The sequence below is a fragment of the Engraulis encrasicolus genome, chromosome 15 (genome assembly GCF_034702125.1).
Source record: "Engraulis encrasicolus isolate BLACKSEA-1 chromosome 15, IST_EnEncr_1.0, whole genome shotgun sequence".
Classification (NCBI taxonomy): domain Eukaryota; kingdom Metazoa; phylum Chordata; class Actinopteri; order Clupeiformes; family Engraulidae; genus Engraulis; species Engraulis encrasicolus.
Genome location: NC_085871.1, coordinates 13321007 through 13335470, shown reverse-complemented (window position 1 = coordinate 13335470; position 14464 = coordinate 13321007). Strand labels below are relative to the sequence as shown.

The 14464-nt window shown below is 44.2% G+C and overlaps 1 protein-coding gene across 1 annotated transcript in view; it reads right to left on the bottom strand.

Moving 5' to 3' along the window:
- The window catches only part of nampt1 (nicotinamide phosphoribosyltransferase 1), a 41317-nt gene extending 27078 nt beyond the window's left edge, over window positions 1–14239 (bottom strand). Inside the window, exons 1-2 of the mRNA XM_063217100.1 lie at window positions 14076–14239; window positions 4764–4920 (exon numbers count right to left, since the gene is read on the bottom strand). Coding sequence (XP_063073170.1) covers window positions 4764–4920; window positions 14076–14129 — 211 coding nt within the window. The 5' untranslated portion in view covers window positions 14130–14239. The remainder of the gene's footprint in view (window positions 1–4763; window positions 4921–14075) is intronic.
- Window positions 14240–14464: the final 225 nt, after the last annotated feature.

Genomic DNA, 14464 nt, shown 5'->3' with positions numbered 1-14464 from the left:
AGGGGTGGGGTGGGGTGCAGGGGCTGGGGCAGTGGGGCTTTGGTTGACACTTTAAAGCAATAGCAGAACTACGCACACACATAAGCTCTCGTCTCTTGTGTGTCCCGACCCCCTGCCGAGAATGGTGTCAGTGAACGTGCGCAAGGGGAGCAGAGGGGACAGAGAGATGAGAAAAAATCCTTCCATTCTTTCCACAATTTTGAATGGCTGCTGTGAGCTGATAGTTTTTTCAATCGTTACGAAAATCCATACCTGGGTGCAGCATAGTGTGAAGATGACCTGTTGTACCAATATTTTGAAAATTGGGAGTACGGTTCAAAAGCTACAGGCAAAAATGCAGCTAAAATATGTACCTGCTGGTGGCGCTACAGAGTTTGAGCTGGGGATCTGATTTTTTTTGTGGTAGGTCATGGGATGGACTACTATGTGTGTACAAAATCCCTGCCCAATTCGACAAACGGTTGCTGAGATATGACCTCACTTCCTGTTTTGCCACGTTTACGACAATTTTGATTGGCTCTCACGGCTAAACGATAAAAGATATCCAATATTCCTGAAGACCCCATGTGTAGCTCAGTCCAGAGATACTATATACCGAGTTTTGGGTGAATTGGTCGAAAATTGTGGGAGGAGTAGCATTTTTATTGAATTTCAAAAAATTCAAAATGGCGGGAAAACTATCCTGGCGGAAAATGACGTCACAGGGTGCGTTGGATTCGTCTTGGCCCAAGGATTCCAGGGATACCAAGTTTATGAAAATTGGCCCAGCGGTTCAAAAGTTACAAGCAGAAATGTACCTGCAACTTTGACCTGCTGGTGGCGCTAGAGTGTTGGGGCTGGGGACCTATAAATCACTGTGGGTAATGCTGAGGCTGCCTCAAATGTGTGTGCCAATTTACAGCATTTTCCTGCCTACGGTTCTATGGGCTGCCATAGACTTACAGTCGGAGAAGAATGGTGACTAGATAATAATAATAACAATGAAGAAAACCTACTAACTCTATAGGGGCCTTCGCCAGCTTCGCTGCTTGGCCCCTAATAATAACAATGAAGAAAACCTACTAACTCTATAGGGGCCTTCGCCAGCTTCGCTGCTTGGCCCCTAAAAAAGAAAAACACTATTGTAAAGAATATCCTGAGTAGGCAGGAGTGTACAGGAGAGAAAGCGAAAGGGAGGGATGAATAAAAGTGAGAGATGGAGTAAAAGAGACTGTCAGGAAAGCAGGTGTGTGTGTGTGTGTGTGTGTGTGTGTGTGTGTGTGTGTGTGTAGAAGGGTAGGCCTCAACACAACAGCAGTGGAAGTGAGCGAGACAGTGAGCCAGTCGTATGCAATGGAATACCATACCACAGTCTGAGTGAGCTAGTGACTGAGCGAGTGAGTGAATGAGCGAGCGTGCCATCCCCTTGTGGGTTATTGCATTAGGCCTAGACTCTCCCAGCGTACACAGAGCCAGTCTTTGTCCCCATTGGGACCAGGGTGCAATGCGCTGCCTTCAAAACCCCTCCACTTAAAGGCACAGCCGTCCCAGCCTCAACTCTGGGCCAGTTTCCACCAACCCAACCCAATCTCCAAAAGCCTCCAACATGAAAGGGCAAGTCAAACTACCTTCTCCCGTCCTTTTCTGTGGCCTCTGGCCTTTTGACACGAGGCCTGACGTGATTGAGGATGAGCGTTTTTAGTCAATTGCTACGTTAACATGGCGGTTTTAACTCCGAATTAATAATGCAGAATTAAATAGTTCTCTCGAATTTACTTTGATCTTTCATTCAATTCCAAATTAAGGAGGTGTTTACATGCGGTTTCAAAGCGGAATCAAGCTTTATTCAGAATTAAAGTGAGTTAATTCGGTATTAAATGTGTCATGTAAACATAGCAAATATCTCATTTGTAGGGGATTCACAATACCACTTTTTTTGAAAACCGATACAAGTATGAGTACATTAATTTCTGTACTTGCCGAGTCTTTTACCCCCAACGTACAATAAAAATAAATATATAGCCTTTTGTCCGCCTGTGACATTTGTTTTCTTGTCCATTTTCATGTAGATGTAAATGGTAGTGAATGCATGAGGCAGAACTCCCCCCCACCCATGCTGCTTTCAAGTAAACAGAACGTGACGAGATGTTGCGTCGTTTTGTGTATAGCAGTAGCGGTGCCTGGTATCGGCAAGTGATTGATGAGTATGAATATGAGTATAATGAGCAAGTAGCGGGGATGATACCGATAACAGTATCGTATTGGTACATTTCTACTCATTTGCAGTCATTCTCTCATTTGCAATCGTGATGTTGAAAGGGAGAAAGCTCCCCTTTGCTTGGGTTGACAGCAGGGAAAATATTGTTTTCTACACATAGAGGCTGATGTTGCGAATATACCAGATGATGCATACACACATGGGGTCCCAGGTTCGAATCCAGCCTACGTTATTTCCAAACTCTTCCATATCTCTATCTCGCCAACGATGTACTTTCCAATCCCTCTTCACCGTCATATCTGAATAAAGGCAAAACGCCTGCAGCATTGTGCCCGTAACAGTCATGTTCTGCAAAAAAAATTCTTAGAAAGTTATTTTTCTGGTTTCAAGTAAAATCAGCTAGTAAATCTTAATTTAGGTAAAAATCACCTAATAACTATTACTTTTGAACTAGTTATTTTCAGACATTTGCCCACTTGGTCATATTTTCAATTTTAGATATTTTTTTGGTCTTTTCTTTTGTCATTATGGACAGTACAGTACGAGAGGTAGACAGGAAGCAAATGGGGAGAGAGATGGGGAGTCTGCAAAGGACCCAGGCCGGGAATCGAACCCGGGTCAGCCGCATGGCAGGCAAGTGCCCTACCGGATGGCCACGGCAGGGCCCATATTTTCACTTTTACTAAATGTTTTGCAGTGTGGACGGCAGAAGTTCAAAGCATCTAAGCCCACATTTGTCCAGAGACTGTAGCCCATCCCCTGTGTTTTTTCCCAATTAACTGGGTCGCTTTGGGACAAAAGTGAAAGTGTAATGTAATGGCAAACACACGCACACACGCGCGCACACGCAGGCGCACACGCGCACAGGTTTGAAAGCGGGAATGTTCTCTCAGACATTGCTCTTGTAATGGCAAGAAATGAAAATCCACTATCCGCTTTGTCATATGACGTGTCCACCCCTCATTCAATCAATATGTGACTACACTCCATATATTTGCTACCTCCGCCAAGGAGGTTATGTTTTCGGTCAAGTCAGTTTGTTTAAACGTCTGTTTGTTGGCATTATAACTCAAAAAGTTATCATGATTTTTATGAAATTTTGTAGAGTTGATAAAAATAACAAAAGGAACAACTGATTCAATTTTGGTGGTGATCCAGATCCAGCATTTAAAAAAAAATCTTCACCATTGCAGGATAGAGTGAGTTATCACATTCCAGTTTTTAACTGGAATGTGATAGAAAGTGATAGAAATGTGATAGAAAGAATTGGGGGGAAAAGATAGGGTGCTAACATAGTCACTTGTTCTAACAAACAGCTTCCTTAGTGGAAATCTGCACTCGGAGTGCATTTATTATTTAATTTTTCCACGTACCTCCTGAGGTGTACCACTGGTGTATGTGATGTTCTCACCTTTCCTTGTCTATGTTTGTCGGCACTGATGCATCTGAAGGTCCCAGTTATTGGTGTAACTTTTCAACTTTTAAAACCTACCACTATTTACTGCATTATAATAATATAACATCTCTCCAAATGTGATTAACTGTGTCCCTTACACTGTGAAATGCTCTCGGTTTAAACCAAAATGCTATAAAAACGTTATTAATTATTAAAACTCTAATAATTACTTCACTGACTAGTCCCTCCTGGAGCGCCATGGCTGTATGTCAGGGGAGCCTCCAGCAAGGCTGAGCTCCCTGGCGACCAACAGGCTGAAGCTATAGCTGAGTCTGAGGCCAAGTCTGAGATAGTCGCGACTCGCGAGGCCAGGCAGCAGCAGATGTATCTTTTGTTTCTGAGCGTCCCACAGCAAAACTTTCACAGGCACCCTCAGCACCAGCGTCACCGTCCGACCTCCCCCTCAACCGTGAAATCCTGTCGTGATTATATAGGGGGGTGTGCCTTTGTGTATGGGCATGGGTGCGCATAGGTGTGCATGAAATGTACGGGTGTACGGGTGTGTGTGTGCGTGTGTGTGTGTGTGTGTGTGTGTGTGTGTGTGGGTGGGTCTTTGTCTGTCTGTGGCTACATCGTATATGCAGAACTGGGAATGCTGAGAGGAGAGGGAGAGATGGCCAGGAGAAGTGACGAAGAGACCTTTTTTAGAGTGCATCTGCGGGGGGTGGAGGTGGAGGGGTCTGTGCCTTTAGGGAAAAAACCCTCATTGGTGTTTGACACTTCGCTTACATCACATGAGCTTCATTTGACTTCTGGCAAGGGAACGACAGCTAGCAGACAAGCTGTTAGGTGGGCGGGACAAACGGGGCAGTTCTCCCAGGCCCAGGGGAGAGAGGGGCCCCATAATTGAGTCCTCACAACATTGTATGTATTGGATGGGGGCCCCCCTTTCAGATGACTTTGTCCTGGGCCCTGCCAAAGCTGCCAGCGGTCCTGAGGAGTACACCAAAGCTTGCTAGCTCAACTTAACATACACCCTGGTACACCCTGCTTAAAAACAGAAGCCTCACTGTACGCTCGCGGCTAATAGGGAACAATTTGGGGCACGAAATTGACACAAATGTGAGGTCTTATGGGGCGCAACGTGATTGCTCCGGTTTCATACTGTACCTTTTAAGTATTTGTGGAGAATGTACTGCAGGCCGTAGAACACCGTCTTCTCATACTTGACTTTCCTGGCCTTGCTGGGTTCAGTCTTCTTCTCACGACACTCGAAGTAGGAGTACACTTTGCTAGTGTTCGGAGGATACTGCTTGTAATGTGTGACCTGAAAAGAGTTGTAAAAAAAAAAAAAGAAAAAGAAGAAGAGCACATGTTAGTCATTGAGGCCCATACCGTCTATCTGAGATTACCAACCTTCAAGGAATCAAGTGCTGAGGCATGGTGACATTGAGTTTTTTTGGTGTTGCTGTACAGGCGATAGCACAGATTCACTTGCACTGAGTACACTTCAGCCTACACACCATGACTCGTCAGTTTTTGGAACATCTGGTATTAGGATTGGGTTTCGACCTCTTGGCATGCTATTGCATGCACATGAACGCACTCCACACATAAACCCAAACATAAACCCTCATAAATAATCATGATAGGTTTTCCCTTTTCTCATTTAATTTAAAAGACTCGACCAAATTATTTCAAAAAGAAAAAGTATTGCTCCAGTACTAAGATTTCTGCACTACATCCCAGTACGCTATGGAGTTGCCCTCAAGCCTTTATTTGAAACCACCTATCACAATACAATCACTTTTTGAAATGTAGTAGTTCATTCAGAATTCAATGCGCATTGTGAGGGTGAAAATGAAATTTTTTCAGCCTCCATTAGCCATCGACAGAAAAGACACAGAGAATAGAGCGAACCAGGAAGTGCCCCTTGGCACGACATCACACAGCTTGGATATGCAAGCCAGTAATACTAAATGCACCCAGTTTAGGGGCAGGTAATGTGGCCCCTGAACCAAAATGAGTGACACCACTGCATTTAATGGAATGGGCCTCAGTTACTTCCTTGATATGGGTCAGGTGAACCAACAAGGTCTCAGGAAAAAAAATATATTAGTAATACTCAGCAGGGCTGAGTAGTACTCAAGTACGGACTCAATTCCATTTCTCTATGGACTTGGACTTGTCTTGGACTCACTATTAGTTGGACAAGGATTTGTCTCGTCTTGCCAAATAGGCTTTTGGACTTGCCCGAGCACATCGCACATCTAGCTGTCTAGGTTCATGTAATGCGCTACACAAATAAAATGTAATTAAAAACATGTTTGAAGCATGGTTTGTGAATTACGTAAGCATTGAATACGTACAATGAAGTCAGTCAGGCTTGAAATCAAAGCTAAACTTCCTCAAGTAAATAAATTGGGTGTCAAACCCCAAGGCAACGTTTAATAATAGTAACAAGTTTAATGGGTTGCACACATTCAGCATAGATTTTTTTTTTTGCATTTTGAAAGCAACACAGTACTCATTTGGGGGAGGGGGACATAGAGCCAGTTCATTAAAAGTGGAAAAAAGCATGGCATGCTAACATATCAAATACTATGTAAGCAAGGCCTGTCCACAAATCCCCAGAGGATAAAGAAGAAACACTGTAGCACTTCCATAGTCAGGGGTGATAGTGAAAAAAAATCCTGAGCCTGAACTTTTTTCCTGGTCGGGGAGGGGGGGCCGGGGGACGACGGGACATACTGCATATGAGACGTAATGTAGGCCTTATTATTATTCAAACACATTATTCAAACATTTAAGATAATGTTTTCATTTTTGCATTATTTCTATAGTGTTATTCACGAAAACACAGATCATTTCCCTGTTGGTAGGCTACAGCACTTGGCTGAAAGAAACTGACCACCACGTTCAATTCTAGCTGTAAAAACGAATACCAACGTATGCAGTTAGAAATGCATTCTAGGCTTGTGATGTTGCACTAAAGTTATTGAGGTGGGTATTGAACCAATGCAACATTTCAACACCAGAATGCATTTCTGAAAACATGGTGCATATTTTACCACATTGAATTAACTGAAAGCTACATATGTAGCAGCCATACCAAGACAGGTCAGTAGGAGGCAATACTACTCCAAAGTACAGTAACTACACTCTGTCCAAAATAGAGGAGGTGATTACCAATTAATTGAGCAATACTTTTAAATGACATGACATTTTGCTGCAAGCTGATAAGTTTCATTTTCATTGGGACATTGCTCATATAACTTGTATAGGCTACTGGACATACGTTTAGATAGCCTACTCGTGGCCCCATGGTCTACCTATAACCACAGATTGTTTCCTGCCTTTCCGTTGTAGGGAAACGCCCTTTAATTACCGGTACATGATATTTAGGGCACAAGCGCATGATTGGCTACATGCAGGGCCCACGTTCACATCGCATATTTCGACTCCACGGATGACAGAACCAGTGGTTATTACGGACAGGACAGTATATATAGCCTGTGTGACTACTGCGCGACTTTCGCATTGGGTTGTAGTCAATTAAAATACATGAAAATCACTCGCGTGTACACACGCCCATTACAATGTACGAGTTGAAAAGATAACAGAAAGCAACAAAAACAAAGACAGGACCGAATTAAGCTACATGAAAATAGCACAGGGCGTGAAGATAAGATGAACATTCACTGCATGTCTAGGTGACACCGTGGTGGCCACATGAACGCAAGCCAAGTATTTGAAGTTCATGAGAGTCTGATATTGATAATTGCCCCCTGCCCGAGAGTAGGGATTAAGTAGCCCAGAGCGTGCAGACGCAACCTGTGCAACCTGTGCATCGTGCGTGGAATAACTGGATTCGATTACGCAGAAGGGCTACGACAGGGAGCGCGCGAGAGAGAAAGGCTGTGTGAACCTGTGCGAGGCTGTTTGGGGGTTTTCACAGAGCGCGTTGGTTTAGTCAGCATAACTAATATAAACATCTCCCTGAAATCAGTTTGACACGTGGTTTGTCAGGAATGACGCAAAACACCATCCCTCAATCAACAGTAGACCAAAATCCACGAACTCAGCTCACACTAGCCTAAGGGGTGTAGGCTAACTAGGCTTGCCAAACATTAGCGATCCAAGCATTCCATTGTCATTTGGACATGTCGCAATGGTAGCCGCTATTCCAATGCAGACCACATTTACGCACTACACCTAGAAAAAAAAGTATCATGACGGGCATAGCATAGCCTACCGTTTTGAGCATACAGACTTTTTTTTGAAAGAACGTCCATCTCCATCAAAGTTTGTCAACATTGTGCAGTGTCATTTAGCGTACATAAATGAGGAAAATAGACGAACCTATTTCAAACATATACTCTCACTGAGCCCGTTTATGCGCATCAATAAGCCGTTTATGGTCAGGTTTTTGGAGTAACCTGCGCAAGGCAAAATCATTCGGGCCCAAGCCAACATGCCACAGTGGGCAAATTAATAACTAAATGGCCTTACCTTCAAACGTTTTCTTGATCACAGAATTTCACTAGTATTCCACTGACATCCACACGGTTCAACACACCCATCACAACTAGCAAGCCATGTGGATTTGTGCTAACAATAGTTGCTATTTTTTTATCGGAATCCAAATGGTCTAGACTTGGCCTACAGTACTTTCTTCCGTTTCTTCAGTATAACGAGATGCCATTTTTGGATTTGCCTCCGTCGACAGTGAAAATATCTGAGAAGGGTAACCAGTAGGGGCCTAGAACTCTCTTTACTGTGCATACTGACAGCCAATCTACTTCTCCTTTCACTAGAACTAGAAGACTGCCGCCAGTGATGTGGTGAGTGACTCAAGAGCAAGACGTAACAAATTGATACATTTTTCAGTAAGATGTCGGGATGATACAATTATGGGCTGCTGCTCATTTGGGTTCCTTTCGCGTCTCTTACAACAGGCTGTTGCGCGCTCATTTATTTTCACCATACATTAATGAAGGCCTACGCGATAGTTTATTATTTTATTAATTTTGGGGAAATTATTATTTTATTTTTTTGTACAGCCACGCTACGCCGGATTTCCGGCGCGGCGCCGGACTGCTATCACCCCTGCATAGTGTAGTCACCTAACACTGTCCTCAGTCGTGGATGCGCAAAATAATATTATACACTGCTTAGTCCATCCCACCACAGTAGATGTACAGCTTTGTGGAGTGTGTGATTGTGTACTGTAATCCCAGGGGAAATATTTCTTATTTTCTTACACACACAGGGTCTATTAACGTATCTTTTTTTCATATGATTTAAGCAAAACAACCAAAAACAAAAAGATTCTTCCCGTCTTGATGGCAAAATATTATCTCAGCAGTAGGCTATTACACAGTTATAAGACAGACTAAGATAGATTAATGTTCACTGTGCGTTAGAAAACGACAGGCAAGACCTTGAACTCCTTTGTTGAGATACGGAAACCTTGTCTACCACATCTGGCCATAACAAAAGTGAGCTTTCTTTCATTTTCTTTTTTTTTTAAATTGAGGATATCTACAAGGCACTTGCTCAGGCTTGTCTCTCTCTACAATCCACCAGCAAACATGAAAGTAGAAGTGCAATAGGCCTAGTCGGATACCGAAATCCCTGTAAATGTCGTCGGGCCAATCAGCTGGTGCAGCTAATCTCCCTAATGTATGGATGAAATTGTTATGTTTTGTATAAAAAAAGATTAATTTCATGTACCGGTATATGAAACGTGCGGTACGATTAATTAATGTACCGACTTCACACAATAGCGACATCAGGTTAACTTGCGCCACCCTGACGTCTCCTTCTAAAAACGTCAATGACCCTGTCACAAAAACAGCATTTCACAATATTCAACAACTACAGTCAAAAGGCCAAAATACGTAAGCGAGGCAAAAAAAGAAATCCCCTTCCTGCTAAAAGCAAGCAGCACGGAAGAACCAGAAGTGATAGCCTAAGCAATGGAATGGCCAAGTGACCCTCCAAGTCCGCACAGCGCTCCAAGGACACCTAGGCAGATCGGATCTAAATTTATCATTCACACAACACTGAGCATGTGTAACTATAGTGGGGGAAAAAATGAAAAAAAGCATGGAGCACCTTAGACAGTGCCAATGTCACACAAAGGGCACAGAACAACACAGTGTGTGTGTGTGTGTGTGTGTGTGTGTGTGTGTGTGTGTGTGTGTGTGTGTGTGTCTGTGTGTGTGTGTATGTGTGTGTGTGTTGAGGTCACCTTACTGTGCTAAGAGACTCAGAAAAGAGAAGTGACTGGTGAGGAACGTTGTACAATCACACGCAGAGTAGTGATGTGATGTGCCTTGGTTTGACATTAGAACCAGTCTCCTTTTTCCAACACTACATCACTGGGATCCTAATTGTGATGGAGCGGCCATCGTTAGGATTGTAGGTATGCACCGCCACGCAAAGGAGCCTGGCTCTTTGGTGTAGGCAAGTGGTCAGAGCTCCAAAATGTATGGTACTGCAGAGGGTCTGGGTTCAAATCTCAGCAGGGCACCTCTACTCATTGCAGCATGAACCATAATGGCACCCCCTTTTTTTCCAGGCATACTGACGCCACACTTAAGGGGCATCGCCTTTTCCAATTCCACTTTCAAGGTACTTAACACAAGGACTTGTGGAAAGCCCCACTAAGTCGGGGAATATTTTATAACAGTCTGATGTTACAGTTCTATGCCAGGGTTGTAAAATCCAAAGATCTTCTGCTCACACTTTCTCGCTCCTTGCGGATCCACTTGATCAATGAACCTCGCAGTGAGATTGACTACCTACAGTTACCACATTCTAGCATAAGGTCCCCTGAAAAGATGTTCCCAATGTTTCCCGCGGAGCACCAATCAAGGGTACTAATTCACTTGCAGGAAATATGGTCACAAAATCTGAATTCACTTGGATTTCTGGGTATTAACCAGTGCGCTCCCCCAACCTCCTCTTTGACTGACCAAGCATGGTGCCGTCCCGGCGCACTGCTCCCTTGGAGTGTCATTTAGGACTGCCCCATTGCGCGGGGTAAGGCATAAATGCAATCCCGTTGTGTGCAGTGAGCACTGTGTGCTGCCTGTGGCGTGCTTTGTCACAATGACAATGGGAGTTGGAGTTTCCCAGGTGCACAGTAAACACACAGTGTTAATTCAACACTTAGAGAGTTAATTTAACTGCTTCCAGAATGAATTTGGTCCTAGAGTACTCCCTAAGAGTTCAATTAGCACTGTATTTTTTACTGTGTGGGCTTTCACTTCACAGAAATTTCCCTCCCTTGTGACTCTCTGAACAGAGTGTTTTGAATATTGGGATCTTTTGCTCAAATTCTCTGTGCCAATCCTTACCAACTCTCTGTCAAGAAACCACACAAAATCGACCATATAGAGAGCGATCATGCGCCCCCATCTCTTCTCTCACTTCTCCTCAGTTCCCTCTCCTCGCCACCACGAGAGTGTATGCATCTCTGAGCACAACCCATGTTACTTTGTTCAAGCTCTCTCAAAACTTGCAGAGGCTCTCGGTCAGTAGACCTCACAATGGGATCGACTAGCTACCATTTTCCACCGTCTCTCCTCTTTTCTTTAATAGTCAGTGGGTCTCTCCTTTCCCGTATCATTAGTATCCGCTATCTACCCCCCCTCCCCATTCCCCACCCCACCCAGAGCAACAGATGAACCTTCCCATGGGCTCAGCAGCTGCTGACAGAGGGCATGTCCATGTACACGGCACGTCAGCCAGGAAGGAAACAGGAAGTAGTGAAAGGCAAAGCAGGGGTGGCGCCTGAGGACACGGGAGAGACCCTAAGACTCTCTCTCTCACACACACACACACACACACACACACACACACACTTGTGTGTACACACATCACACATACACACACACACACATACATACACAAACACACACGCACAGAGACATGTACACACATAGACTTCCTCACACTTGACCTGGCACGGGTTCGGCGAGCAAGAGTGGGCCATACCATTCGACCTGGCAAAAAAAAAAAAAAAGCTGTCCAGTCTGAGGTCACATGGTAAACCATCAGATACTTGTGACTTAGGACACTTGTTGTGATCCCTTTTTTTGTTTTTTAATTCGCCCAACTCTGAGCTCTTTGGCTTTGAGCAGGGGATTCCATATTGCAATGCCACAGAATGGCGGAGCATGCTGAGCAGTACCGGTAGTATGGTCGCCTGGCATATGTTGCATTCGCATAGCGAGACAAGAGGGTCCAGCATATTGACAGCATGGCTGTGACCAGAGGAGAGGGAGGTGAGAAGGGAGAGAGAAAGTGGAAAAACACTGACTGAATGGGTGAATGAAAGAACAACCAAATTAATCAGAATCAGTAGTATATACAACAATGAGGGAACAATCCGATTTTAACAATTGCTGTGAGCGTGATCCTGCATGCGTGTGTGCGCATGCGTGCATGTGTGTGTGTGTGTGTGTGTGTTGTTGTGAATGAATGTGAATGTGAATGAAGTTGGCAGCAGTCCAAATGGTAACCGCAAGCAAAGCATAAAACCCACAAAAAAAGTCATGGGTCAGCCCTTTCTCATCAGTTACTACATGTATAGTTACATGCAAAGCACATAAGAGCACTCATTCAAACCTGCCATACCCTCCAAGTGAGATTCATCATGCACTGTCAAACCCTCAAACCTTTAACCACACGACAATCCAGTCCAACCACTCTATATCTCTGAAACTTCCTTTTCCTTTCTATTTCTTCAAAGGTTGTTGTCTAATACTCAATCGATTATGTGGCCTAACCACGATCAGTCTCTCAGAGTCTCTTCCTTTGTGCCAATCTCTCAAATCAAGGAATCCCAGCAGGAAAGGTCACAACCCTTCTACAATTGCAATGACCTTTTGGACTGTCTTTTCACTTGGCCAGGTCGAGCATATTCTCCTTTAAAACTGAAGGTAAACAAAGTTGCAAGTCCCAGATAAAACTAAGCTCACAAGTTCACCACTGCAGAAGAAGGGGGAGGGATATGAATTCGATCTTCCAGAAAATCACATGAATTAAATAAACAGCTAAGAACACACACACACCAACACCTTGTGAATCGATTTCACACTAACAGCTTAATGACATCTGACGAGAAAACATAAAATGTCCATGGCAAACTTCCAGTCACTTTCTCTTCTCAAAGCCATCCTCAGAAGCATGGCTGACCTGTCTTGGTTGGCTGACCTGTCACTGTTTCACTTTCATTTAAAAGACCTCGATCCACTAATCTCAGAGTGAAACCAACAAATATGCATGGTTAATTTGGAAAGAAACATCCTTTTACATATGCAGAGGCATGGCTGTTATTAAAGTTGTGCAATTAATGCAGTAATTTGCAATTGTCAGAGAAGGATGATCTGTGACTTTTAGAGACTTTGCAAACACACTAGGCCTATCACCAAGTCAAGGTCTTCCTTTTGCAACCTTGGACAGAGCCAACTCTCCCACATCCCAAAACATTTCTTGGAGGGGAATGCAACAACCATCCTCTGTCATGAACATCGAAGTCATCCCAGAGTGGAGCTACTGGAGTTTCACTGCATCTCATTTCATTTTCGCAGGTGCACACTTGCACCGGCGGCCAGCGCTCTTGCAACACACGAGGAGGATCCAAAATAACGCGACTGGCATTTACGAATGTTGGGAAACGAAACCAAAACAATGTTATCACCTGCAAATGACTCAACAAGATTCTTATTCGTGGTGGAAAATCGTATAGACACAATAGCTCATACCAATACAAAGCACAGATAATTTGAGGCAAGGAGGTTTTGATCGGAACAGTGCATAATAAACGATACGATACGATAGTGTTTCAAAATCCAACATATGTTATTGTGACATGATCGCAACATATTCCTATAATTTCAGCGATTTCACTTCCTGATAAGACTAGCGGATTGCTTTCAGTTTTGATTTCTACGCCGAGCTACATGCTAGCTAGCTCACTAGCCACCTAACGTGATCATTGTATCATTAGAATTGCTTCTGTAGTGGATTACTTTTCTGACTGACTGTTTTGAGAGTATGTTTTCATAAACTGAACGGCGAGACCAGGAAATAATTACATGGTCGCTGTATTCCATTGACGCTTCTTTCGGAGATTTCATAACCAACGCGAAATCTGTAGTTCTATGCGCTTCATTCTTATCTGGTCGGCAAACGGGCAAAGCCAATACGATCAATTACTATCACTAGAAACAGATGAGCGCAGCGAGACCAAATAGGTATGATGCTTTCAATTTGCTGCTCAGAACCTCCTCCCCGCCATCCACTTGGCCTACCGAACTGGTGTGAAGCGACCAAGATAAACGTGATGGCCTTGGAGGATGAAAGCACCTTGCCTTTTACCATTTTCATTCAATGAATCCTCTTATGCAAAGCGGCACTGGCGGTCTGCCGCGAAAACTCCCCCAAACCGGCGTGCACGCCACTCACCTTATATGAATCGGTGGCTAATAATATATTAAAGTCGGAATCTCTGTGCTCCATCTTCCCCTTGACTAGAGTCACGGCTGTCAATTCTGTTGTTCTCCGCTCGGTACCGGGGACTCACAACCAAGCTCCGTCGTTGAAAAGGGAGAAGAAATACTGGGAGGCGGGACGACAGGACACATCCAGTTGCTACGTGCTACTTGATACGTGCTCCAAGTGACGTGCCATTGGAGGCGAGTCCTTGCGAGCGGACCAATCCATGCCGTGCGCCCTGTCCAATGAAATTATTAGACCAAGGGGCCATGGCATCTCCTCCTTTCTACTGCGTAGGGCGCACACTAGGTAGGGCGATCAGAGCCATCTAATAACAGAGTTGCGCAAACCGGGGACCA